The sequence below is a fragment of the Sander vitreus genome, chromosome 19 (assembly GCF_031162955.1).
Source record: "Sander vitreus isolate 19-12246 chromosome 19, sanVit1, whole genome shotgun sequence".
NCBI lineage: Eukaryota > Metazoa > Chordata > Actinopteri > Perciformes > Percidae > Sander > Sander vitreus.
In genome coordinates, this window is record NC_135873.1 from 1376511 (window position 1) to 1399450 (window position 22940).

A 22940-nucleotide genomic window follows, 5' to 3' on the forward strand; every position below is an offset into this window, starting at 1 on the left:
ACACACTCCTAACTACACGTACCCTCCCCCTGCGCACACACACTCCCAATTCCCACTCACTCACAACTTTGTTACACACAATCTATAATCTATTAATCTATAATTTATGTCAACTACAGTTTTTGTAATTAAGAATATTCAACAAACGGAATATTTTATGCTATTAATACATCAAAAACATAAAAACATTTAACTTTAAATTATACGACTATCTGAAAATGATCTTGTTTTCCGATGTGATTTTTTTTATTTTATCTGTCTATACTATACCTTTGCCGTTGGACAGTTATCTGTTAATATCTGTCTTTGTTTCTCTCCATCTCTGTCTTTCTTCTCTACGTTTGTTATTTTACTTTCTTTTACATTCCTAGCATGAAACTCTGGAGGGATACAGGCAGTACTTCAATCAGATTGTCGGGTAAGTCCCTCTTTCAGTCCATCTTTACTTAACCTCTTCATCAATACCTTCTGACCTATATCGGTGTAAATAGTACCGGGACTTACAATCTTTGTTCCCTGGAACTTTTCCTTTCGTCTGTTCCAATGGTTAGAACTGAGCTGGGGGGAAAAGGTATTTAAGTTTGCTGCTCCCTCTACATTGAATAAGTTACAGCGAATATAGCGAATGACTATATATACCTATATACGTAAGAGTATGTTTTAAACCTTTTAAACTGTGAGGTGCTCCTCCCCAGGGGGACACAGGAGATTTCAAGGGGGCACATGGAGAGAAAGCCATGAGCAGTGAGCTGCAATCGTCAGCAATAATCATACTCCGTTTTGGAGTCCTAAACCAGTCACATCTGAGCACACAGACACGATATTCATATTTTAAGATCCAGTGTGACTTACACATCCCGAGGATGTCATCATCTCCGATGTCCATTGCGAATAACTTAAAATAAATCCATAAATCCGCTTAGCTAAGAGAAAAAAAAAAACACACCATATATACTCCAGAACTTGCCTGAGAATCATCGCGTTTTCAGGTTTTCTGCAGTATGAAAGTAACCCAGTGACAATTTCTTGTAGACTCCAGGATTCACTGCACCTGACCAAGAGCGTATGCAGCACGTAATCCCCCGTAAAAAAAAGTGACTTAAGATAAATTTCATTCTCCCGAAGGAAGTTTGTCTTGGACAAATAAACAATATCTGCAGTTTTTTTTTTTTTTTTTTTAAAGATTATTTTCTTGGGCATTTTTAGGCATTATTTGACAGGACAGCTGACGACATGAAAGGGGAGAGAGAGGGGGGAATGACATGCAGTGAAGGGCCACAGGTCGGAGTCAAACCCGCGGCCCGCTGCGTCGAGGAGTAAACCTCTATATATGGGCGCCTGCTCTACCAACTGAGCCATCCCATAGCTAACTAACTCCGCGGCAACATTATACTTCCTGCTTACATCCCCTAAAGCCCCCGAAATATGGAAACCGTAGTTCCAAAAGAGTTATGGATGTTTATGGATGGGTGTTCGTCTTACTTCCGCACTGTCTGGCCATCCATTTATCTTCTATCCTTCCCTCCCTCCCTTCATCCACCAGTCACCCATCCACCTTTCCCTGACTTCTTTACTCCAGACGTTCATCCGCCCAATCCACGGATCACTCTATGCTTATATCCACATGTCATCCTTTTACCCACCTCTCCATCTATCCATTTACTTCTCCATCTATCCATCCACCTCTCCATCTATCCATCCACCTCTCCATCTATCCATCCACCCATTGTAAACCTCAATCTGTGTAACTTGGCAGAAGACGGAATGAGAGACGGTGAGAAAGAGAAACGTTGAGTGAAAGCAAACAGTCAGCGTTTAGCGACACCTCGTTTCATTTCATTTGAGTGACTTCTGACCGTTTGACATCTCCGTCTCTCCTTCCCTGTGGCCGTTTGTTTTCCATCCTTTTTCATCCCTCTCTGGTCACACTTACCCTCCCTTTCTTATACTTTTCCTCTCATCCATCACTCCATCCAACTCTCTCCGTTGCATTCGCGCACACACCCATATCGGTGACGATTGATAGAGTGTGTGTGATGGTGGTTGGCTCATTGCTGTTATTCCTTCTGTCTGTCTGACTGCAGCAGACACTTCTATAAACACACACACACACACACACACACACACACAAAGGCGCACACACCCTCAGGCCTGTTATTACCATTTCAAGTCTTGGAAAGTGCCGTCCCATGGTTCTCTATCACTTAGCCATCCCTTCATCCATTCTTCCACTCATTTCCCATCCATCTGTCCTTCCAATCATCATCCTTTTATTCTCAGTAACAACTGGGCAGCCTGTTGTTAAAGTTGCCTCATCAGTCACTCATTCAGTCAACCTTTATTTACACTCTGTGTAATATACAGAACAGGAACAACAAATATATTACATCTTGCAAGTACAAGTACAAAGAACATAGGAAAACTAGCATTAAAACATACACAGTTGCCATTAAAAGATTAGATAAAGAGGATAAGAAGCATACACATTGTTTTAAATCAATAAACAATTAAGGGAAGTTAGGGTTTCGTGCAACCTGGACCTAATTTTAAAATTTCTTTTTTAACCTTCATTCGTATCAGTATTAACGACAGAGTTATTACAGGAAAGGGGGTACTGTTCTCGCAGAGCAAATGGGAATAAAGTAAAAGGTGGAAAAAGTTAAAGATCAATACAAAAACCGCCTCCAACCATAAGCCTTTTATTCTCCACACATCCTGTTGTTTAAGTTGCATCATTCATATACTTAGCCATTCAACCTTTAGTTACATTCCGTGTACACAGAACAGGAGCACTACATACAGTATATTACATGTTGCAATTACAAGTACAAAGAAAATAAGAAAACTAGCATTACAACATACAACGTTGCCTTTAATAGAAAAGATAAAGAGGATTAAAAAGTTTTAACTCAAACAGTTAGGGGAAGTTGGGGTTCCTGGGGTGTTCAAAGTCCCCATATGGACCAAAGTATGGTGCTGGACTGGTAGCTGGAGAGATACCAGTTCACCTCCTGGGCACTGCCAAAGTGCTCTTGAGCAAGGCACCAAATCCCCAACTGCTCGGGGCCTGTCCATCGACAGCTGCAGCCCCCTCACTCTGACATCTCTCCATTAGTGCATGTATAGGTACTGAGCATGTGTGTGTATTTCAGGCCTTTGTTTAATGTGTATTCTAACAACAGAGTGAAAACATTATTTCCCTTGCGGGACTAATAAAGTATAAATTATTGTTATTATTATTTTTATTTTATTTTTTTCTGTTCTCACAGGGAAAGCGGAAATAAAGTCAAAGGTGGAAAAAGTCAAAGAAATAGAAAATCTTACATATTTCAACTCTTCCGTAATGACAAAGAGAAGACTACCCATGCACGGTCGGGCCACAGAGTCGACCACATTGTGGCTCACTGTGTTCTGGCGAGGCTCAGTTTGAGTGAGACATGTTGTTAGTGGACATGAACAAAAATCACAGTGCAGGCGATTTGATCCGTTTCAGGCAGAAAGCAGTACATATTTATGATTGACGAGTGCGGTCCATTGCTGAGACATCAACAGCTTTTTTACACTTGATGAATGCGCCACTTGCTCGCCTCTCATTAGTACTTGTCATGATTTTTAAACATCATGGCGGCTTTTCTGGAAAGAATGCGCCACACAGTTGCGGATTTATACGTTTATATTGCTAATGTCTAGTTTAAATCATTACAGTCTCCACACAGTCTCTACAGATCTGATGGTTTTCCTAAAACCTTTTTAAATGTCTTCAGTTGAAGGTTGAGTGACAAATATGTGACATGATTCATGTATGTCATGATGTATTAACTAAGTCTTATTCCATTGCACTTTGTTGAATTTTTTGTTTTCATCATTGCATCAACTTTTCCACTCCAGCCGAACATAAAAACTGTTTCTATTCCCCTAATTCATTTTTTCATGTGCTAATTGAAAATGTGCATAAAACAGATGCACACATTATCTCCTAGGCGGTGATGTCAAGAATCCAGGATTCACTGCACCTGGCCAAGAAATAATGCAGCACATAATCCCCCGTTAAAAAATGCAATTTAAGATGAGATAGATTTCATTCTCCCGAAGGAAATTTGTCTTGGACAAACAAACAATATCTGCAGTTTTAAAGAATTTTAACACAACATAGTGCGTACATGCGTACACACATACATAAAGTACACAGACACAGACTGCTGCATCACACTGCATGGACATGCGCATTTTGCAGGCAGAGACTGCCACTAGCCAACTAAATTGCACACTGACCGTTGTACAGCATATCATAATATCATGTGATGTCGTAACACGTCATATGTGCAGTAAGGGTAAGCCGCCTTATCTACATAAAATCCTGGTAAAAGTAAAAATGTAAAGTACATTTAAATTTAATTTTATTTATAGTTTCAAATCATAAGAGTTATCTCTAGACACTTTAGAGATAGAGTAGGTCTAGACCACACTCTGTAATTTAAATACACATAGTTTACAATAAACCCAACAATTGCAAAATTTCCCCGAAGAGCAAGCATTTAGTGCAACAGTGGTGCTGGTTGGGGGTATGATGAACAGTAGCAATTATAGTAACAATAAAGATAATGGAACTATGACTAGAAATAATAGTTGTAGCAGTTCAGGGCGTAGTAGGGCGTAGCAGGGCGCGGAGCAGGACCACGGCGGCAGCTGCAACCATGATTTAGATGCCACACTAATCCAAGGAAACTACGAGGCGAGAAAACATAAGGACTCTGGGGGTATAACCTCCCCAGAGCTAAGTTGGTAACAAGCATCACTTTGAATGCATGAATGCACACTGATGGTAAGCGAGATGAGAGAGAAGCTCAGTGTGTCACAGGAAGTCCCCTGGCAGTCTAAAACTATAGCAGCACAATGAAGAGCTGGTCCAAGGCAAACCTGAGCCAGCTCTATAAGGGTTGGTAGATGAATCTGACGACTACGAAGAGAAGCAGAAAAGAGAAGGGGTGCTGTGTCTTCGGCTATACACCCTCCACTGTCGGTCTAGGCGAATGCTGAACGCACGTGTTTGTTTATGTAGTTTTTACCCTTTGGGTTTTGTACGGATCCTTTAAAGGTGCAGTAGGTAAGATTTATAGGTGAGATTTTTTTTTAAATTACCTGCTTCATGTAGTTCTACTCGAACATAGGGTCAGCTATGTTCGAGTAGAACTACATGAAACAGGTAATTTAAAAAAAATCTGGCTCCTCTGGCACCACCTACAGCCTGTAGTGTGATTTGCAAAAATCCACGCTCCCTGTTCAGATGCACCAATCAGGGCCAGGGGGGTGTCTAACTGCGTGTCAATCACTGCTCATGCACAAGCATTCATTCTCCCTTGTCGGGGGAGGGGCTTATGAGAATGTTTTGAGCTCTAGCAGAAAGGGGGGAGGGACTGAGAAGGTGTTGATGTTCAAAAAGTCCTGGATCTTCCCAATCCTACCTACAGCACCTTTTAAAGCTAAATATTTTGGTGTATCATGAATTGTGCTCTGTCTTTTTTGTCTTTCTTCTCACCCTCTTGTCATTCCCTCCTTCCCTCCGTCCAGCTTCTTTGTCGTGGAGGATCATGTCCTTCACACCACACAGGGTTTGGTCAACAGAGCGTACGTGGAGGAGCTTTGGGAGTTGGCGCTGTCCAAACTCATCGCCGCCCTCAGGACGCACTCCGTAAGGACACGCAGCCCACATACAAATACACACTCGAAAGCACAAACTCAGTGTTTTCCCTAGCTTTTTGAAAGACTTGGGTGCGTGTATTTGGCAGGGGGTTTAGGCATCCTTCCTCAAGAAAATGTGACATTTTTCAAAAACAAACCTTTCTCCACACATTTTGTGTGTCTTTGTGGGATTTTGTATATCTTTGTGGGGTTTTACGACTCTCTGTAGTTGTGTCTATTTTTGGTCATTTTTGTTTTCTTTGGAATTGTTTTGAGACCTCCCCTTTTGAGCAAAATTTTAATTTTGAACATCAAACACTGCATTCTGGGGAATTTTCAGCAACAGTTTGTGCCTTTTCTGCATCCAGTTATGGTGCAAATGTCTTCATTTATGTAAAGGAAATTATAATAGTTCTTTGGGGTGGGTTGCACTGGCCAGTTTTGATCATTGGGTGGGGGGGGGGTGTAAATTACACCTATGGCTGCATCTGAACTTTATAATGGATGGCGGGGAAAAACCCTGACAATGTGCAATTTATTGTCAGCATTGACAAGATTTTATTACCATAAATACTATAGCAGCTGCAGTGCACGCTGACCCACTCCTCTGACTCCGCAGTCGTACTGTGACAACCCTGACCTGGTGCTGGATCTGAAGAACCTCATTGTCCTGTTTGCTGATACACTGCAGGTATGCGTGTGTGTGTGTGTGTGTGTGCGTCTGTCTGTCTGTCTGTTGGTGATTAATTGTACACTGTGAAGAAGGGAAAGGATTGCCATCCCAGCAGCCCATGTTAACATGCTCTATGAAATTCCTGTTTTGTTCTTATATCCAGTTGTCTTGGCGTAAGCTATTTGACTCCAGGGGCCCATGAAACTTGTTCAAAGCATGTTTCGTAGTTTATAAAGGGACGGCTGCCAATCTCTAAAGAAAGACTTTCTTTCTTAATTCGACCTTTTCAGAAGAATAAGTCATTTGATCATCTAATGTCAGTTTGCTCTCCGTGTATTTATTCTCCACAGTATATGTATGAACTGACCTGGATAGATTGAGTGTGATGGATGGGAGGATGGCGAGATGAAGGGGAGATAGAGAGGATGTGGGTAAAAACCGGACGGGAGAAAAACATTCAGAGAGGAGTGCGAGAGAACGAAGGAGGGGGGAAGTGATGAATGGATGGTTACGATGCTCAAAAGTCATTCACGTGAAGTGATGAGGTGCCACTGAATGGCTGACTTCACCCAGTCTAAAGAACATCACTAAATGTGTATTTGCTTTTTTATTTTAAGACGTTTTTGTTATTCGGTCCACTTCCTATAGTTAATGGTAGCTTCAGAAACAAACAAAAATAATCCCTGGATCTCTGCTCAAAGAAAATAACTTTTCCACCCACATATTTTGCGGACTTAGGAAGAAATATTTTGTCTATTTATCTGCCTATTTATTTTTCCTGACTGAATGGGCCTTTTTTTGGGGGGGGGGGACTACGCACGACAGTAAGCATGATCGGTCCGCATACAGTAAAGGCGATGAGCTTGTGCTACCTTATTTGACAGAAATCTATATGCCCCTCTGCCTGTTTTTTCTGATGAATTTGAAAAACAAAAAGGTCGATTACTCTTGAGTAAATGAAACCCCAGTCAACAGAACTGCTCAAAAAAAGTAATATTAATATTTAAATACTACCTTAAAAGTCCGACACAGCCCGACTCTAGATGGTGAAATTGAGATTAGCGCTCCTATTCAAGTTTTTATGATCTGCTTTTCAACTGTTAAAATGGTAAAATGCTATTAAACACCGTCATAGGAGAGAAGATTTGAATTGCTTATCATTTTGGTGCTGATGATTGTCCTTTGGGGCTAGCTAAAACCTCTGGGGGTGCCAAATATTCCTCTATGCAGGAAAAAAAACCCTGTCTGCTTCTTTTCCCATAAGTCAGCCTGTTGTCCTGCCAGGCAGTATGATTAAATCATGAGCAAATGCAAGTTAAGCTAACCAAAAATGGACTCTAAGGTTGCAGAAGACAGATTAAGTAGCACATGAGTACTAATAATATGAAGTGTGTTGCTCTGAAAGATGTGCAGTTATTGTCACAACACAAACCAGAGTGTATAAAGAGTAAGTTTCCCACTTGGAGGTGTAAAAGGTTTAGCCTTCATCATGTCCTCCTTGCTCATCTTCGGCCGCTTTCTCATATGAACTCCAGACATTATGCGGAGTTTCCCTTTCACGCAATAGATTAGACGAGATTAGATTCAAGTTTGTCATTGTGCAGAGTACAAGTACAAAGACGACGAAATGCAGTTTGTGTCCAACCAGAAGTGCAAAAAAAAAAGCAGAAAAGTGCAATACGATATACAAAGTATAGACAGGTATAGACAGGTGGTGCATACACAGGACAAGACATATAGTGCAGTGTAGACAGTAGTATACAGTTGGTTTACAGAAGGTGATTTAGAGCAATATAAATGAAATATAAATATGTGCAGTGTATTAGCAGTTACCTTATAAGAGCAGAATGAATATGGCTATGTAATATGAACAATGTATGAACAACATGTACAGATATGTGCAATGTAGTAGCAGTAACATTAGGAGATGTTCATGTCAGACGTTTTCTCATCTACTGGAAATACTCTGTTTGGTTTAGGCGGGAGGCAGGACATGACGCGGATCACACCGTGGTTACGTACTGGAGCCGGTGTCTCTTTCGATTTCGGCATCGGCCTTTTACCGACAGAAGTTCCCGAATGTCATTGTCTCTTCAGTTAGACATTTTTGTTGTCATCTTCGTGTGAATGACCCTTCTTCTTCGCCCTCAGATGTTTGTTTTCTTCCAGTTTTGCGCCAGCCGCATGATAGAAAACGTCATCGACACGCCCACTCGCTCGTTGCGAATTCTCCGGACAGCGACCTGCTCTACTCACACGTGGGCTCAGTTGGACATTAGACAACAGACTTTGTAATCGCGTGCTGGCAGGGTAAAAGTTGCGTTCTCACTTACAGCTCCGCCAGGTCATGTTTAGAGAAGTTCAGGGCTGCGGCGCATGTGAGGAAAGGGCTCATCGAGGTGCATCTGGACACTGACAGGTTGCGTTTCGGTTCTCCTTCTCCCGCAGGGTTATGGTTTCCCAGTGTCGCAGCTCTTTGACATGCTGCTGGAGATGAGGGAGCAGTACGGAGAAATCCTGCTCAAGAAATGGAACATCACCTTCAGGTACTTTTTTTTACTTTCAGGATTACTGAGTGATCACCCACCTTTTGCTGCAGGACGCGTTACAGAGTGTGTGCTGCACTGACCTGACCCTTTCTAGTCATAAGGTCATGTAGTTTGTGGGACTACTACCACCCCCACACACACACACACACACACACACACACACACACACACAAGCGTTGGTTTGTGAGAAATGTCCTCGTCCTGGTTTTTGAAGTTTTACGACCAGCTGGAGAGAGGAAGTGCTTTAAAGCAAACGTCCGGAACATTCTCTACCCTTCAGAATGGGTAATACCCTCACACCGTGTGTGTGTGTGTGTGTGTGTGTGTGTGTGTGTGTGTGTGTGGGGGTTTACATGCCATTGTTTCACCATCGCTTTTGTCCAATGACACCAGTGGGACTTGCAGCGAGAACGGACAAACAAACACATATCCCTCCCTCTCTCTCTCTCTCTCTCTCTCTCTCTCTCTCTCTCTCTCTCTCTCTTTCACACACACACACACACACACACACACACATTGGGAAAGCCACAGGAATGTTGTATTGTTGGAGAGGGAGCGCTCTCCGGTTCACGGCCTCTCCATGGAACGTTGGAACGTCCGAACTCTGGAGCGCCAACAAGAAGTGGGGGTGGTGAAAGAGGGGAGGGTGGTTTAAAAAAAAAAACGCTCAAGCATTAGAATGACCCCCAATGGGATGATTGTGTGTGTGTGTGAGAGAGAGAGAGAGAGAGAGAGAGAGAGAGAAGCTGATGGCATCTCACTCATGTCCTCTTTTGAATTGTCTTCGAATAGAAGATAGGAAATGATTTACCTGTGATTTTAGTTTTCTCGTTCCCCTCTCATATCCAGGCAGGTGTTGGACCAGGACAACTTCAGCCCAATCCCAGTCTCAACAGAGCAGGAGTACAAACACTACACTTCCCAGTTTCCCCTGCAAGACCCCGAACTGGACAAGGTGAGGAGAGCGACAGAGAGATGGAATAAAAGTGAGGGCGAGAGCAGATGAATGGCAGGATCAGGATACTTCAAAATGAACAAACGCGCAAATAAAGAGAGAGGAACACATCGTCAGAGTAGTTTTAGTTTAGTCTTTCATTGGGGAAAGTGCCCAAGAAATAAACTCTGAAATATGAAGTAAAAATCTGAAGAAAAACAAAAAATCTCAATTAATCCTTTTTTTTTTGTTGTTGCTCTATTTCCTGCAGCTTCCCTTCCCCAAGAAGCTTCCCTTCTCCGAGTTTGTGCCAAAAGTCTACTGCCAGCTCAAAGAGTTCATATATGCGTGTTTGAAATACTCTGAAGACCTGCATCTCAGGTACACTAGCACACAAAATGATTGCCTTTCGTTCGTCCACCATAATACTTGCTTGCCCCCCCAAAAAATATTTTTCTCCATCACTTTCTGCCACACACACAAACACACACACACACACACACACACACACACACACACACTCGGATGCAGCAGACTTTCCTTTGTCGATTCTTTCCATTCTGACCCAGGGATCATTGTCTCATTAGATTTGGCCTGCTCGGGGACACACGCATATATACACACACCACAACTTAGCAATCAAGCCCAGCTTCTGTTCCATGTTCTGTCGAGGTTAAATGGTGACCCTGTGTGTGTGTGTGTGTGTGTGTGTGTGTGTTGTTTACCGTTGATGGAAGAATTAACCAAAACAATGCAGCCACTTTTCTACGGAGGAGACAGGCAATCAGGAAACAACTTCCGCTGTCCAGGAGGATCCCACAGAGCTGGGATTCAGCCAGGCGCGCGCGCGCACACACACACACACACACACACAGCTACACCTACATGAAGACGTGGGCTCATATACTGTACGTGAACACACACAGGAAACTTGACCTGCATTATGTAAACTTACAACGAAGCAAACACTTTCATGCACATTTTGCAGTAAAACGTTCCGTTTGATACGTGTTATTAGTGTCAAGCTCTGATTTGGTTGTTGGTTTCAAACTAAATAGCACTTTCCTTCATCCATACTCGTATCCTTGGGGGCCGTGTGGCTTTTTTTAATTTATTTTTATTTTGTATTTTGTTTAGTGTGTATGTCTGTGCATTTTGTATTCAGTGTCTGCATGTTCAATAGTGTCTCTCCATTGGCATCTGGACATATGCTTATGTGTTGTGTGAGTTTTGTTTAAATGCATCTGTATTCCTGTGTGTGTGTGTGTGTGTGTGTGTGGGGATTCTCCGTGGGGGCTGGGAACCAGGGAGGTACCATTGATCCGTGACCGGCGGAAGAAAGAGACGGAGGCAAGAGGAGGAGTGATTGGGGAAAAAAAAGTTGTCTAATTAAAGGGAAGAAGGGATGAAAAGAAAGACACTGTGTGTGTGTGTGTGTGTGCGTTTGTGTGCGTTTGTGTGTTCAGACACCTACTTTGGCAGGGTTGGATGTAAAGCGCTGGCCCACCAATTTAATCAAAACCTGCGTTTCAAAATGGGAATTCATTCTACAGTGAAGTAGAAGAAGAAGATTTTTTTCCTCACCGCACAAATTAGTGAAGCCATTCAAACCGTCGCCTTCACCGCCATAATAAGTCATTTAAATCTTACATCATGAAATAGTTCCTAAATAAACTTTTCAAATCTATTTACGAAACGATACGATACAACTTTATTGTCAGCCAGGGCTGAAATTCTTTTTGCATCCCTGGGTAGCTCATATCAACAAAAAGAGAGGACATAGATACAGACATACATAAGATGAATAACACCAAAGGACATACATGAAACATTACCACAAATGACATAAAAACCCAAGGAAGGAAACAAACAACAGAACATGACGTGAACATACTCACAGACGAGGTCTTGGAGGCTTGTAACGCTGGATAAATATTGCACTGGATTTAACGTAGCTGGTTTAACAATAGGATAGATTGATGTATAAAAGAGGAGGAGTCATTGGAAATATTCCTGGCCAGTCTGAGCATACTATTATTGTGAGCTTCCTAAAAGGGAGTGTGCTACAGGTTTTTTTTTTATTATTATTCCTGTAGTGGTCTATTCTTTAAAGCATATACAGTCATGTGAACAAATTAGGACACCCATGCTAAAGGTGGTCTTAATGCCTTAATTACAAAAATGAGGAAAAATCCAACCTTTAAGGACACCAATTTTCTTTGTGAATGAATAATGTATCGTAAATAAATAAATGTTCTTCCTTAAAATACAGGGGGCATAAGTGAGTACACCCCTATGTTAAATTCCCATAGAGGCAGGCAGATGTTTATTTTTAAAGGCCAGTTATTTCATGGATCCAGGTTACTATGCATCCTGATAAAGTTCCCTTGGCCTTTGGAATTAAAATACCCCCCCCCCCCCATCATCACATACCCTTCACCATACCTAGAGACTGGCATGGTTTTATTTCAGTTAACCTAATAGCTGGTTTGATTTGCATTGAGAGATGATTTTATGGAAAGTACCCCATGCCAATCTCTAGGTATGGTGAAGGGTATGTGATGATGTGGGGGGGCTTGTTCACATGACTGTATGTAGTCTTAATGTCTATCTTTGTTCCAGATTTGTCATTAAGAGGCCGACTTTGCTGCCGGCCATTACACATGTATTAATTCTTTTCACTGCAAATAAAAACGGAGGTAATAAGCTGGACTTTGTGGTGGGCGGGACTGGCTCAATGTGAAGCCCACTTGTTGTTCTTTCTTTATCATGTGAGTTTTTTGTATTGAAAAACAAGACCCTAAAATAAAAACATCTACAAACACAATTAAAAGCTTAACTGGAAATCCCGTAGGAAACGCCCACAGCTCATAAAAGATATGAATAAGATAATTAGTAATTGTGTCAAACAAATCCTAAAGTTAGTTTCCTTGCACTAAATACATGTTGGGCCATGCTGCAGCAATCATCTGCAGGTAAAACAAGCCGCTAAGACACGTGCATGCTCCCTGTTGTGGTGATAAACATGACAAAATAATTCTTTTAGCAAAATGTTGTAAAATCAGCTGGATTCTTTACACAACTGTGAAACCATCCATCTGAACAAACACAAATGTTCAGACGGATGTTTTTTTTTTTTTTGGAACAGTTTTCTCTCCGGTCTCTTGCTGACCAGACAGCACTAATCGCTCTTCTCAATCAGAGTAATGACTCCACTATTTGACCTGGCTTGATTTCTACGGTGCTGCACACCCTGCTATCTGGTTACCGCGGCGGCACGCCTTCCTGCCCGCTTCAAAGAGGCGCACACAGATGCACAGGTCCGGAAGCAGACGGGATGATGGAGCAGGACTGTGGCCATTGATCCCTCTGAACTCTGACCTTAACCTCTGCTCTCAATTCTGATTTAGCGGAAGGTGTGTGTGTGTGCATGTGCGCGCACGTTTAGCTACTTTTGTACTTCAAGTGTGTATCATGTGCATTACTTTCCTACCTCCAAATGTGCATTTTTGTTTTGCTGTGCAATTGTTTGAGTGGTTCTTTGTTCTTTCTGGTGTTTTTAGGCATGCCGGCTAGGAATAGCAATGTTTCTCTAAAACAAAAAAAACCCTTTTTTTTGGCAATATTTCTGAGTGCTTTCAACTCATTGCATACTTTTTGTTGAACAAGATGGCTCCTTATTTAGCCTACTCTCTTCCTGTATAGATCTTAAGCGAATCCATGCCTCAGTCTTTTGTAGAATTATAAAGTATGGACAATTAAGAAACCCACTTCCCTTTTAAGGAGGAATACAAAGTATTTTGAAAGCGTTTGTTTCTACCTTTTAGTCAAAAAAAATAAAGTAGTAATTTACATCCAGAAACAAAGACATATGAACAATATCATTTGAGTTGCTTATATGTTGCTGATGATCTCATTTGTTTTTCTTTATTGCTTATAAGTACTATTTTGTATTTGCATCCTTTTATTTGTGAATATATATATATATAATTTTTATTCATTTGCCTTTTTATTTTTAACATATTCAAACAATGGTCTTAACTAAACTAAGCATCACTTTAGATCTGACAGAGAATGAGTGTAGCTTTGGCAGAGGCTCCAGTGATGAAGGCTGCTCGGCTCTGTGATGTTTCAGGAGAAACGGGAGATGAGGTGATGCTGGCATGAACATCTTTTGGGATAGACATCAACCTGTAGCCTGGAGGTAGAACAACTGGCCCTGTAGACGCACCTTTGCTGGTTTACATCTTGGACCAGCCGGTTGCCACAGAGACGCCCATAGGCCACACACTCGACCCCGGACTTGTGTCCCGCGCTAGAAGACTGTGGGTGTGAACGTGTCGAGCTGTGAAAATGGAAAGCAGGGTGTTGCTGAGAGAGAGCATGCACGCACGCCCGGCCAGCATGTTCGAGGGAAATGGAAGTGGAAAACACTCCTTGGCTACGTTTTCCACACAAGCGAAGACAATCCGGCAATTCAAAATTCAAATTGCACATGTCGATCTCGATCGGGCTGTTTGATCACAAACACCAGTAGAGATCCAGCGTGCCAAAGTGCTGCTAAAGCTGGTTTGTTGTTGCCTGGCTCCCTGTTCCCATTAATCACAGGTGTCACATTTAGTTTAGCAGTTGGCTCGGTGTTACACCAATCGCAGAAATAAAAACACACATGCATGAGCACATCCTTGTGTTTGACGCAGGCTTTTAGATCGGGCTAAGGCCTCATCCTGTGATTTAGCGATGCTGTTACATTTCATGACGATGATCAAAATGTAATTAAGAAAGTAAAGTCCAAATGTCTTGGCCCTTCCAGCTTGTCGGGTAGTGTGATGTCATCAGTAGTTTGTCAGTTGAGGTGTTACGACGGCAACATTTTGCACCAAATTTAGTTCATTTTGAATGGAATTATTGCCGGAGGATTCTCAGCAATAAAGTAAATCTTCACTTAGCTTTCATGTTGAGTTCAACGTTTATGGCCAAGTTGACACTTACAACTTAAAGTGGAGGAATCCAATATATTAGTTGTATAACACCCATTTTTTTCCTACAGAATACTGGGTTTTCTCGAGGTTTTTAGAGGCGCGTTGCTTTGTCTTCAGCATGTAAATCCTGTGCTGCGTCACCGCCTCACTAGCCGGATGCTCAGCGCCGTGGTTATTTTTGCAGCGGCACACAGTCATTGTGTCCGGCACTTAGCGCCGCCTAAGACGATTGTGATTGGTTTAAAGAAATGCCAATAACACCAGAGCATGTTTTTCTCCCATCCCGGAATGCTGTGTGGACTAGCCAGACCCTCCTGCGCAGCGCTGTGGAGGAAGGTCTGGCAATGCGAGACTATGACCAAGTTAACAATTTAAAATGGAGGAATCCAATATATTAGTTTATATATATATATACAGAATACTGGGTTTTCTAAGGTTTTTAGAGGCGCATTGCTACATCTTCAGCATGTAAATGCTGTGCTGCGTCAGTGTCACAAACGTCGCATGGCCAAACATGCTAGGCCTGCTTCCACTTTATACTAACTTCTGCATACGTAACCCCATCATTTTTTGCTCCTACATTAAAGTCACCCTCTCCCTCTTTCATAATGTTTCAGTCACTTTATTTCAATTAGCGAGCAGCTGCAGAGCTGAACCGCAGTGTCATTTAGTGTGTCGCTGTTTCAGTGACAAATGATGCCGAAAGTCGTGCTAAGGAGCTATTTGAGGGCGAGAGAAAAGTATGAGTGGAACTGCCATTATATACATACTTAGACCCACACACTTCCATCAACTACACACACAGATAGAAACAGCAAGTATGCTCGCGCCATCTTCCAAAAACCAACACAGACGCACACACATAGAGAGAGCGGAGTGTACTTGGCTGCCAACTCGATGGCCACAGTTGATTTCTATTGTATGTGGGGACATAGCTACGTAGCACAGTCGCTGCTCCACACTCGAATGAGAACATTGTGTGTGTTTGTGCTTAAAACTGTCCAGAGTTTGTTTCTTGGTACAGTACGTGCATACCTGTGGCTTCCTGGCTCGGTGCGCTCTGACCTCTCACTATTTTGACCGATGACAGATTTTTGTTTTTTAATCATTGTTGTTGCTCTGTGTATTTTTAGGAAATACCTCTGCATGTCTCCATCCATTCCTCACTGTGCTGTAAACATGCCTGCACTGAAGGCACTTGGCTTTCTTTTGACAGCATCAACCACCGCGTATTTATTGTGACTGATGGCGGCATAAATACAATGAAATTCAATCCAAATTCTGTGGCGTGTGTGTGTGTGCGCGTGCGTGTGTAGAGTTCACTAGCATACAATGACTTTTTGCCACTCTCCACACACACGTTTTTGTCCACTCTGCACTTCTGCCGCTCCAGGAATTTTCCCCCCCTGCTCCAAATTGTTGGAACGTTTTTAGGATTCCTCTGCTTTTTTGGAAACAACGTGAGTTTGGAATTCCAGCTCTTGCTCTCCCTCAGGCGACACTGTGTGTGTGTGTGTGTGTGTGTGTGTGTGTGTGTGTGTGTGTGTGTGTGTGTGTATATATATATATATGTGTGTGTGTGTGTGTGTGTGTGCGTGCACGTTTAGGTTGAATTCCAGCCACAGATAATTTACTGATTTGGTTGGAATGTGTTTGTTACCCACAGTGCTCTGGACTCGAACACACACACACAGATTCTTCTTCATCATCCCGCAGCGGTAGAAAGTGGTCGCTTTTGTTTCCGCCGATTTTCTCTGCCTGTGTGATGTGTGTTTGACCTCCTCTGACCTTTTCCGAGTGTGTGTGTGTTTGTTATCTAACTAAAATAAAGGAGTCTCTGTGTGTCGACTTTCTCAACAACCGTTCATCCGATCGGCTTCACCCTCGGTGGGTGTATTGCTTAGCACCCGATGAAGTGCAGTGTCGAATGCGAGCTCTTAAGATCTACGGGACATGTACCTTATTAACCGTTAGACCGCCGAACGGAAGGCTAGGGTACAGCTCGCTCGACGTCGCTCGCTACAGTACATCCAAGAACAGATGCAGAAAAGAGAGAGACCGGAGATGATACATTCTAGGTAGTCTCGTTCTGCCAGACCTTCCTCCACAGCCCTGCGGAGGAGGGTCTGGCTAGTCCACACAGCATTCCGGGATGGGAGAAAAACATGCTCTGGTTTATTGGCAATTCTTTAGTCCGGCGCTAAGTGCCGGACACAATGACTGTGCCGCTGCAAAAATAACCTCGGGAAGGAACTTGTTTTGGTGGAACATGTGTACGTTCAAAAGTTGTTTAGGCGTGCAACAGAAAACTCAGATTGGACAGATAGTCTAGCTAGCTGTCTGGATTTACCCTGCAGAGATCTGAGGAGCAGTTAACCGTAGTCCTCAGAAATCCACCGAGTTTAAAATGCCAACACAAAGAAAGCCAAAGCTAGCGGACATCCGGGTGAAAAGAGCGTGATCCCGGCGTCACCGGAACAATCACGGAAGTGGAACGTCGTGGATATAGACTACATTCTGGGAAACTCAAAACATTTCAAGCAGCAGCGATGTAGCTTTCGATGGGTTTTGTGTATTCGTCCACTTCTGACTTCATTTGCTTCTTCTTGCCTTCTCCTGCTGTGAGTGTGTCCAACCTCGTGTTGGAGTCAAACAGCGCGCGGACTCACGCAGGCCTCAGTTGGTCTTTTTCTGTGCAGTCGGTCGCTTCCAGGAAACCAGTTATTTAAACAGGAGACGAAGCTCAGCCAGAGAGACACACGCTGCCATGAAAAACCTCCCTGGACTCCCAGAATTGTGCAGAAATTTGTCTGGGTTTCTTCACCAAAACATCATTCACATTTCAAACATAACAAAACGGATAGTATGTCAGAGATTTTGTAAGTGGGTCTGATTAGCGCCATCAAACATTTGTTTTAACAGGAAATCTTAGCCCGTTTCAGGTTGAACAGCCTGCTGGCTTTCTTTATGCCTCGTTGGCTGTGCAGAGGTGGTCATTTTAAAGTCTGTCAAGGACTGGGGTGGGTAAATATATATATATATATATATATATATATATATATATATATATATATATATATATAAAAAAATGAATGAATGGCTAATATCAGGACAGGAGGCAAATGGAGAACAGTTATTAACAGTCTGTGGATATTTTATTGATTTTTGAATCTGTTGAGTCTCAAATTAACTTTTTTCCCCCCCAGTGGTTAAGGTTAATTATTTCCATCAGGAGATTTAAGACAATGTTGGACTTCTAATGAGCCTGACAGCTAATAACATGGTAATGTACTCATTTGAATTGGCTGACATTTAGACTTTTTCCAAACGGAGAGTTTCACAGACTGAGAAATTCACTTAAAATGTTTGTACTGGCTTCCAGACGCTGCAGCTCTCTGCAAGAAATCACTTCTGCACAGTCACTGATCCTCTGCCCTCCTCTGTGTGTGTGTGTGTGTGTCTGTCTGTCTGTCTCTGTCTGTCTCTGTCTGTGTGTGTGTGTGTGTGTCCTCAGTTCCACGGAGGTAGACGATATGATCCGCAAGTCGACAAATGTGTTGTTGACCAGAACCCTCAGCCACTGTCTGCACTACGCCATTAAGAAGAAGAATGTCGGGCTGGCAGAGGTACTTTGTGTGTGTGTATGACCAATGTGTAAAAAAAAAAAAAAAAAAAATAATAACTCAGCTTATAATAATCTCTCTCAGATGGAAGGAGCTAATGTTGTTGCACAACGTCAGTGTAACTTCATTTCACAGAAGGGTCATTCTCAACCTTTCCTGCTCATTTACTCTCACGAAAACAGACATTTCCTCTTTTCAACATGTTGCTGTTGCTGTTGTTGTTGTTGTTGTAGTAACCGTGCAGAACGGTGATCCCAACGGTGATTTTTATTTTCCACTTGTCGTGCTCAATGAACGGCCCTAGAGACCAAACACTATTAATTCACAAGAACGGGATGTTACGCCGAAGAGAGCACGTTATGTCTGCATCCTTTATCAAACGGGTTCAATTCATTGTCGAACTCTTGCTGAATTTCAAAATAATGTGGAGAATACCAAGACAAATGTCCAAACCAATGACGCAAATATGTGTCTTGAAGACTGGTTATAGTAGAAATTAAACATATGTGCTTTTGTTTTATTTTATCGTACCCTTTTCCCACACAAAAATGAATACATAAAATCAAATGAATGAATAAATGAAGGCACAAAGGCAAAAAACTCCATTAATATAATTGCATGATTTAAGCCATAATATCATTCAGTTCAAAAATAGATTAAATACTTGACCAATATAGAAAAGAATAGACCGAAACATAGGAATGAAATTGTAATGTAAGGTATTGTTGTAAGTTATTGTAAGACCTGAAAGATTGTATGCTGTATTTGCATATCTATTTGTTTTGTAATAATATGATATTGTGAAGTAGGGGCAGGGCTGATTTAGTCTTTTTGGTGAGCTCGCCATGAAGCTAGGTTTATGGTAGCCGCGATGTTCCCGGTACGAGGTTCAGGAGCCATAAAATGACGTCACAACAGCTGTCGTTTCCAGCGGGAAGGCTCGGCGAGTTGTCGCAGCACACGGTCGGGCACCTGAGAATTTGTATAACTACGCGCCTACATGGTCGGCTGGGAAGACTGGCCGAGCAGGTTCGTCTCTACAAACGTCTGTCTGATTGTTCACGTACAGACCACAGAGTCAAACAGCGTCATTGATGTGTTCAGAGACACACCACAATGGGAAAAGAAGAAACATTTTGCTGGAGAGTAGAGCTGGGCATTATATCGATATCGTGATATGACATTAGATATCGTCTTAGATCTTGGATATCGTCACATCGTAAGTGTTGTCTTTGGCTGGTTTTACAGGCTGCGTTACAGCAAATTATTTTAAACTTTTTTTTATTTTAAACTAACAGACTGTTGTAGCTGTTCTATTATTTGCCTTTACCCACTTACTCATTATATTGACATTATTGATGATTATCAAAAGTCCCGTTGTGTAAATTTTGTGAAAGCACCAATAGTCAACCCTACAATATCGATATAGAAGTATTAGGTAAAACATATCGTGATATTGGATTTTCTCCATATCCCCCAGCCCTACTGGAGAGTGTGGAAAAACATGAGAGATCATTTTGTCAAAGCTAAAAAAAAAAAAAAAATGCTTCATGGACAAAAGTGTTCTTAAAGTGCCCATATTATGAAAAAAAAAATCACTTTTTCTGGGATTTGGGGTGTTATTTTGTGTCTCTGGTGCTTCCACACACATACAAACTTCCATGCTGTTTTGAGTGAGATACGGTTTCTGAATGTGTCCTGCCTTCAGTCTCCGGGTGAGCTGTTCAAAATCTGCACAGCTTTCTACGTAACTAGCCGAGACGAGGGGCCTAGGGGGCTAACCGTTAGCATGCTAGCGCTAGCATGCTAGCTCGTTCTCAATGGCAAAACACTGCTACAACGCACACAAATTTCACCCTAATCTACAAAATAAGTGGTATAGAACTACTTCCATGTCCCTGTTCTGCAGGTATTCCACGCAAAGTTGGAAGTGCGCCCTCGTTTAGAAGAAGTCACCCGGCTAATCCTGCCTCGTACAGGCCGAAGTTGGAGAAACAGCTAGCTAGCTCATGTAATCCTTACCTAGCTACTGAGCATGTGCAGCTCACAACAAAGATGTTACAGAAGTTGAGAGGTCTCACTCTGTAGCTAAAAGAGAGACCTGAACACAGGGTGAAAAGAGGAGCTGCAGCAATGGGCAGTACAACAAAAATATGGTGTTTTTTGAAAATTAAACCATGTAAACCTATTCTGGTACAATCTCAAATTACAATTATGAACCAGAAAATGAGCATAATATGGCCACTTTAACAGTGTTACAGGCAGACAATTATAATTAGAGCAGATAATTATAATGTTGCGGTACATCAGTGTTTATCATGGATGTGTTTACTACTGTTGCCAGGCAGCCTGCTTTCCTTTACTTCCGCTCTCTTCTTCTCTACTACTTCTTGCTTATTCACACATTATTTTGTAAGCAAGCCCTCCGGTGTTTGGGCGAATACTGCAACGAACTGTGCGCTGAGCAAAAACATCTCCGTGCATGCTCAGTAGCGCACGCCATCTACGCACGGTGTCGGGCTCCAGTATAACCAAGCATTGAGCCAGTCTGCTGAATCTCTCTCCTTGCAGAAACATGTTTAAAGAAATTGAACGTACCTAAAGATGCCCAGCATCAGTTTTGTGTCCTGTGTCTGTATCCAGTTGGTGCAGGTGATCATAAACACCACCCACCTGGAGCAGTGCTGCCACTTCCTGGAGGAGTTCATATCAAACATCACAAATGTTCCGCCTGACACAGCAAACGCTACCAAGCTGTACGGGACCTCCACCTTTAAGGTACACCCAAGAATTTTTCTTTTCTTCTGTCTTCTATCTGTTTTTTTTTTGTCCTGGAATGCAACGCAAACGCACATACATCTTTCTTTTTTTCTCTTTATTATTGGTTTTGTTCAATGCGCCTACCTTCTTTTATTTCTTCTATCATTTGTCACCTTCTCATTACAATGACAGTGGTTATGTCAAGGTAAGGCAATGAGTATGACAGACGTGCATTAATAATTAATAAATAAACACATTCCTATGTGTCTGATCTCTGTCTTCTTGCAGGACGCTCGCCATGCGGCCGAGGAGGAGATCTACACCAACCTGAACGCCAAGATCGACCAGTTCCTGCAGCTGGCTGATTACGATTGGATGGCCGCGGGGCAGGGAGGCGGGACTCTGGAAGCCAGCGACTACCTGGTTGACCTGATCGCTTTCCTGAAGAGCACCTTCAGTGTCTTCACCAACCTGCCTGTAAGTACACACACACACACACATACACATACACATAGTCACACACGTACACACACAAAAGCAATCTCAGAAGCATCTAACTTTGTGAGTGTTTGAGCATGTCTGGCTTTCTGTGTTTCAAATATCTTGAAAATCGTTCATCTGATCTACAGTACTTTACTCTTGGCGGTAGGGCTGAACGATTTGGGGGGGAAATCGACTGAAATGTTCAATATATTAATGATACAATGATGTAGACGGATAGATAAGAGAGATAAAATAGTATATTTCTTGTATTTTCTGTATGTGTGCTCTGTCCTTGTAACTTGCTGCTGTAACAGTTATTTCCCAGTTTGGGATGAATAAAGTCCATCTATCTATGGTTTAAGGGCCCAGACAAACAGCATCTTGCTTTACTTTTCACCCTTTCTCTAAATAGAAATGTGCATTCAAATGTTTACTTCAAGTGAAAAGATAGCACAATGTACTTAAATGTATTTAATGTCTGTCCAAGGTGGCGCTTTCAGCTCTACAATGTAATGCTGGATAGTTTAATGAATAATATTAATGTATCATGTTCTAATTGTGATATTTTGTGAGTAAAATCTGAATCTGCAACGTGACCTGAAACATTTCTTTGTCAGGAAAATGTAATGGTGCAATGTTTTCAACAAAGTAAGTCAGTGGTATATGGTTTAGTGGCATATTAAGTTGCATTAAGGGGGCTTCTGTAAGTCATTTCGGGGATACAGTGGCTCTGGAGAAAGCTGCAAGCAGCAACCCAGGGTCGGTCACTAGTACCATGAAATAGAGCACATAATAATGGCATGAAAAAACTTTTCATTACAGTTTTACGGGCCAAAATTAAGATTAAACTATTCAGCACAACGGGTGCCCTGGTAGCTCACCTGGTATAGCGTGCGCCCCATGTACAGAGGCTCGGTCCTTACCGCAGCGGCCCAGGGTTCAATTCTGACCTGTGGCCCTTTGCTGCATGTCATACCCCTCTCTCTCCCCCCCTTTCCTGTCTACAGCTGTCCTGTCATTTAAAGGCCCAAATGTCCCAAAAAATGATCTTAAACAAAAACATCCATACTGTGTGTGTGTGTGTGTTTTGAATGGGAGCGAAGCAGTGTAGGAGATGAACAGATAGCAGTTCAACGAGGGGAAGTCCGCACACAGAAAAGGTTGTCAGATCGATTTTAATGACACGAGAACAAAGTCATAATTGAGTTGGGTCAACAAAACAACAGGCATTTAGTTATTACATGTCACTTTAATATA

The 22940-nt window shown here is 42.2% G+C and overlaps 1 protein-coding gene across 1 annotated transcript in view; it reads left to right on the top strand.

Annotated features, from left to right (window-relative positions):
• The window catches only part of exoc6b (exocyst complex component 6B), a 128594-nt gene that overhangs the window by 48298 nt on the left and 57356 nt on the right, over window positions 1-22940 (top strand). The window contains exons 10-18 of the mRNA XM_078276557.1: window positions 372-418; window positions 5569-5689; window positions 6299-6370; window positions 8801-8898; window positions 9751-9856; window positions 10107-10216; window positions 18332-18443; window positions 21084-21218; window positions 21489-21677. Coding sequence (XP_078132683.1) covers window positions 372-418; window positions 5569-5689; window positions 6299-6370; window positions 8801-8898; window positions 9751-9856; window positions 10107-10216; window positions 18332-18443; window positions 21084-21218; window positions 21489-21677 — 990 coding nt within the window. The remainder of the gene's footprint in view (window positions 1-371; window positions 419-5568; window positions 5690-6298; window positions 6371-8800; window positions 8899-9750; window positions 9857-10106; window positions 10217-18331; window positions 18444-21083; window positions 21219-21488; window positions 21678-22940) is intronic.